The 6,000-nt window shown below is 42.8% G+C and overlaps 1 protein-coding gene across 9 annotated transcripts in view; it reads left to right on the forward strand.

Annotated features, from left to right (window-relative positions):
• Window positions 1-5,568, forward strand: part of KCTD7 (potassium channel tetramerization domain containing 7) — a 29,629-nt gene extending 24,061 nt beyond the window's left edge. For 5 of the 9 annotated variants that reach the window (XM_075014105.1, XM_075014100.1, XM_075014101.1 and 2 more), the window contains one exon: window positions 1,969-5,536. In XM_075014105.1, the coding sequence (XP_074870206.1) occupies window positions 1,969-2,062 (94 nt within the window). In that variant the 3' untranslated portion in view covers window positions 2,063-5,536. Of the gene's footprint in view, window positions 1-992 lie in introns of all 9 variants that reach the window. The other 4 variants (XR_012648199.1, XR_012648200.1, XR_012648201.1 and 1 more) reach the window with 4 other exon arrangements.
• Window positions 5,569-6,000: the final 432 nt, after the last annotated feature.

Below are 6,000 nucleotides of genomic sequence, written 5' to 3' on the forward strand. Positions count from 1 at the left end.
CTGGCAGAGAAAACCAGCTGGGCAGGGAACCGCCCCACATGGGTGGAAGTCTAAGCTGGCAGGAGAGCGGTGGGGAGGGTGACTGAGCTTTCCCCTGCTGGAGCCACAGAACAGTGCCGAGGAGGAGATGGCAGCAAATGCTGCAGAACTGCGTGTGCTGGGGCGAGTTAAGCCTGTGGGTGTGGGGGAAAGGTTGAGGTTCAGGGAGGTTAATCCTGGGGATGGGGGTAAAGCCTGGGGACAGAGGGCGGATGTGGGGGCTGAGATGGATAAAGCCTGGAGATGGGGGTAACTTACCTTTCTAACTGGTACAAATCATTGTGTGTGCACTGTTCTTTAAATAGGGGTGATAAAAAGCACAGTTTGACGTTAAGGACTGTCTCATATTCACAGGCATTGTGGGTCTTGAAGGATTGATTTTTGTAAGTGAAGTTGAAAAAATGACTCTTCTTGTTATTTCGGTTGCAGACCCCTGACGTAGGTAGTGTGTACACTGAAGAGCTATAGTGCATCATTTTAAGTGTAGATATACCCTACATATTATACCATTCTGTCACTGTAGCATCTGAGCATCTGTAAGGTATCTTCCTGAGCGGAATCTCTTGCTTATCTGGGTAAGAACCAGGGCCTCTGTTCTGTTCTGATTAAACAGATCAGTTAGTTGATTGTTTCGTGTCGTCGGTTTTGTTATGAATGTCCTGCTTCTCTGTCTGTAGGAATAGTACATTCAGACTGTTTAGCCTCAAAATGTATATACCTAAAATTATGGTACATCTTACGTAGCATCTTTGGAGAGAATGCCTGTTGTTTTTGTTCTCTGGTGTTGCAGAAAGGATCCCACTACAAGTGAGCAAAATAATTCCAAATGTTTTCAGTGTTTCAAAAAATGTTTTCAAATTGCAAAAACTGGATTACAGTGAAATCTCTGCTAATTGTAATGACTTGGGGGAGAGAATCTGTTAAGTACACAGTTCTGTTTAATTATTTTTTAGGTTGCTGCATGCCCAAGTATTTGCATTAAAATTATTAGTCTCTTAAAACTTCTATATATACATTGGCCGATGGCTTGAACAGAGCCAAGAGAGACCTGGCTCCAAGTATTGGTTCTCCTGCTCACATGTGATCTTAGGTGAGTTGCTTAACCTCTTCATGCCTCAGTTTTACACCTGTAAAAAGGGAATAAAGATACCTCTTCATGACACTTTGAGAGCATAATATGAAAATGTCAAGTATTAAATTTTAAACATAAAGTAGCTGTTAAAAGCACACACCAAGAATAGGAACGGATTGACTTTGCTTTATGGAAGGTACATCTTAGAGTCCAAAATCTGACAATTACTTCGTGAAAAATAATTACAAATTCATATGACCTCAGAATGTAAGGCAATGAGCCTTCCTTCTGCTGCTCATAATCGCCCTCTCTGCCTAGGTATCACAATACAACATGCAGACTGCCTGGCTGTTCTACAATGTAGAACACATTACCTGTACAGGCAGTTAAATCATGGATTAAAATAGGTCGCAATTAATGGTTGTAATATGGTGGGACATAAATTATACATTTTTGTCTCCTGGGTGCAGAGACTTTGTTCCTTTGGGAAGGTGCTGGTATCTTTGTTGACTAAAAATGGAGGCTGGCTAACAGCAGCTAGCACAGATCACTTCTCTCCCTCTGCCCTTCCCTGGTTGTGTTTTCCTAGGAGGCTGTCTTTGCAAATTTTTGAAACCTTCCGTTCCTGATCTGTTCTTCACATTCAACATGGCTTGTAACTTTTATTTAAAAATATTGCCAGTGTAGAAGCAATAGGATTCAGATTTTTACAGCAGAATTGTTTTGGAGTCCTCTAACATATTCTGTAGCAATGTAGGGAGTCTGTATAGCATTTACTTGATAATCTGGTAGTAACAATGAAAGGAGTTAATTAACCTGAAAGGCATAGGTGTCTCTTCTTGCTTTTGCTTTCCTAGGTTCAAGCAGCTGAGCCTCACAGGATGCTGTTTCCAGACACACGGGGCAGAGGTCCTCAATTTATTTTCCAGGGTACGGGGGGTACACCTATGAAGCCAAAAGCCTTCCACATAGCCAGAAACAGTGCTGTGTGTCAAAGGTATTTTCATATATCTTTATTGAGGTGCACAAAAATCCACAGTAAATGGGGCATGTGCATTTGCCTGAGGGCACAAGTGAATAGTGACCCATTGGCCATAACTGTGTTTTTCTAGGCTTATCTTTCTGAAACATGTTTTATTTAACACAGTTGTATGCTGGGTCTTTTTCCTATAATTACTTGGGTCATTCAGAATGAAAAGTAACTATTTTAATTTGCAGTGTAATTCAAAAGTGAGTAAATGTGTCTAAAATGTTGTTCAGCTCCAGTCCAGCCCATAGACCTTTATGGAATATGTTTGACATCAAGAAAGTCCTTAAGTGCTTTGCTGGAACAGAATTAAACTGCATTTTAAATATGTTATGGTGACTTTTTAACAATGTAATTGTTAAATCCACATATGGATATTTACAGGTTTCTTCTCTGTCCACAGGCATTACTCCTGTTATCAGTGGCAATTGTGAACATAAAGTAATTAAAATAAATAGGTTGAAGTAGTCTATTTTAATCTTCAGATATTGGAAACTGAATTCTCACAATAGCCATTCCAAGTCACTAGCTTTTTTTTCCATTTTATGCATAAGGCAGCTGAATCAGGCAAATTAAAGAGAGCATTTGAGCTGGCTACAGGAGATGCTTGTGCTCAAACCACTATCCCTCTTTTATTTTGATAGCCTATGTACGTCCACATTCATTTGAGATCTTAATCTCTGGCTTTCATAATAAGTTTCCTCTTGAATATAGTGAGCCAAAATATGCACAGAAACTGAGTGTTCTGTGTCATGAGTATGTGTGCTTGGCTGGTACAGTTTTAAAATTTCACATATGGTCTTATTGTAAAACGTAGTTCATCTAATCATCTGTTCTGCAGTGTCCAGAAGATTTGGAGGAGTGGAACACAAGAGACTGTGTATATTTAGGACTAATTGGATTAACGTTAAGCTATGAAAATGATTGTGAACACTTGCCGGGGGAATGCTTTTTAGAGAATGTCTGTCTTCCGGGCGAGCGGAAAAGCTTATAGGGTGTGGGGGCAAATTTAATGACTTTTTTCCCAATAGATCTGTCTGGAGAAATGCCCTGTACCTGGAACCTGTATAGAAGGAAGAGTTTGAGATTAAAGGGGTAGATCTTAGAGAAGCAAACACTCAGTTGCTGTATAAAATAACCATATCTGGGGTGGGGGACGCTTTTTTTGGAGAGGAAACACTGATGTACAGAAAAATTAGTTGGGAGCCACACCCAAGTAAAAGCAAAGACCCCCCCCCCCCTTCTCCCTCCCTACCGACTCACCTGTTCCTTAGTGAGAAGCAAAAATGGGACAAAACCCCATTCGTGCTGAAGTTGAGGCATTGCCCTTTCACAGCTGCAGGGGAGGTGCTGAGGCTCAGGACTTCTCCGCACAGCAGAGCAAGCCAGCACATGTGCTCCAGCCACAGGGGATAGCGGAGGCTTGGGGCTTCCAGTCCATGGCACAGAGACTTGCCAGGGGCTCAGTCATATTAAATAGGGGACTTAAGTGGGCTGGAGGTTCCTCATCCTGATACAATGCTTCCAAATGCAGAAATTGTTTGGGAATATTATTGTGTGGAAAGCTTCCACTGAAGAATGTAATTCTGTCACAATTTGTTTTTAGATTCTTGCAGTGAGATTTACTTTAGCTTACATAATTTTTTTCACATTAGACGAATAGGCATAACCTGAAAGCATTCCAACAAATACAAAGTTCAGACTATCAAAACAAAAAAGCAGTCAAGTAACACTTTAAAGACTAACAAAATAATTTATTAGGTGAGCTTTCATGGGACAGACCCACTTCTTCAGACCATAGCCAGACCAGAACAGACTCAATATTTAAGGCACAGAGACCCAAAAACAGTAATCTAGGAGGACAAATCAGGAAAAAAAATGATCAAGGTGAGCAAATCAGAGGGTAGAAGGGTGGGGAAGGTCAAGAATTAGATTAAGCCAAGGATGCAGATGAGCCCCTATAGTGACTCAGATAATTCCCATCCTAGTTCAAACCATGTGTTTATGTGCCGAATTTGAATATAAAAGACAGCTCAGCTGCGTCCCTTTCAACAGTGGTGTGAAAATTTTTCTTCGGTAACGTGCAAACTCTTAAGTCATTAACAGAATGGTCCACTCCATTAAAATATTGACTCACCGGTTTGTGGATGTGGAGTATTTTTGTCTGTTTTGTGCCCATTAACTCTTTGTCTAAGGGAGTTAGAAGTCTGTCCAACGTACAAAACGTATGCCCAGATGCTCCCTCTCTGTTACTATTAAAGTTCAGACTGTTCTTCCTTGATTCTTAGTAAGTCCCTAAAGTGGATCTAACAATGTACTTTGCAGTCTAATTGAATATGACAAACCTTTGCTTAGAATGATGCTTGATTAAACAGGAAGACGTAGCAATCAGCACAGTGAAGCTGGGTAATACAAGTTATTGAAAGTCAGAGCCAAAGCCTCCTGTGCATCCAAGAATCCATAAACTTGGCAAAATACATGACCTGGTTAGCTTTAGTGCAGTTTTAACAGGCACTTTGCTAAACTCAGAAGGGTTAGTGACACGGTAGCCGTTTAAAAAAATAAAATCAATCTGTAATAAATCAAGTTTTACTGAAACTTTGGGGCATATTATTCTAATTATATCCTCTAAAAGTCATGACAGAAACTACCCACTTTTCTTGTTTACGGTTGTCAATATATTTCCTACACTTTGTGACAGGATACCCATGTTGTGCTGTATGTTTCCATAATGCATCTTTCCCAGTGCTTTTAGAATTTGCTTTTAATTACTAACATGGAACTGGGAGGGGTTTTTGATTTCATAACTTATTTCCCCACTGTTACAGAGAGGGAGACGTGTTAGTTTGTACTCCAACAAAACAAAGCAGCAGAAATGTAGCACTTTAAAAAAAAAATGATTTTTTTCGGTGATGAGCTTCCATGGGACAGACCCACTTCTTCAGATCAGTCTTATTTCCAATACAGTAACTACCCACTGTACTTATAAATGATCATTTCAGTGAGATCCTGCTTCCCTTCACCTCCCTCCCACTTCCAGTTTTCCAGCTGTAAGAGGCATGAGGAGATGAAGTGACTAGCCTGAGGGGGGACATTGAGCTAATGACTATGACTGGATTCTTCCTTGTTCCCTGCCCTTTCTTCTAACCTCTACATCAGGGTGAGGAACCACTTTTGGGTTGGGGGCCACTGACCCACAGAAAAATCAATTGGAGGCCACACAAGTGAGAAGCAAAATATATACATGTTCCCCTTGCACACACAGCCTGGGGAGCTAGGGTTAGTACATTTTATGGGCCCCTCTAGGCTCTGGGATGGGGCCAAAATGAGAGGCCCATTGTGTTAGGGGGCTGTCAGGAAGTGGGCTTAGTGTTTGGGGTCTGGGCAGGAGGGAGGGTACTGGCTGAGGGTGGGGATTGGTGGGTCTGGGCAGGAGGAGGGGTGCAGGAGCAGGCTGCAGATGTAGGGTCTGGGTGGGAGGAAGGGTGCAGGAGGGGGTCTGGGTGAGAGGCACAGGAGTGGTCTAGGAGTGTGGAGTCTGAGCGATGGGGGTGCAGCTTACCTGTGCCGCACCCCTGCAACATACATGGCTCTGCACCCTTCCCACTGCCCTGCTCCCAGGTACTGCCTTCTGCTGCTCTGATTGCCCAGAATGACAGAGAGCAGCAGCAGTACCATGCGGAAGCCCCTTCCTCCCCTCTCCCCACCCAAGCCCGTGGGCAGGATCTGGCCCTGGCTTGACTGACTTTGACCCTCAGGAGGCCTGGCTCTCCACACTTCCACCCCACCACAGGCTGGAAGCTGGGGAGGAGAGCCCAGAGCCTTGTGGGCCTGATCCTGGTTGTGGGCTGGGGGTTCTCTC

The sequence above is a fragment of the Carettochelys insculpta genome, chromosome 19, assembly GCF_033958435.1.
Source record: "Carettochelys insculpta isolate YL-2023 chromosome 19, ASM3395843v1, whole genome shotgun sequence".
In the NCBI taxonomy this organism is placed as follows: Eukaryota; Metazoa; Chordata; order Testudines; family Carettochelyidae; genus Carettochelys; species Carettochelys insculpta.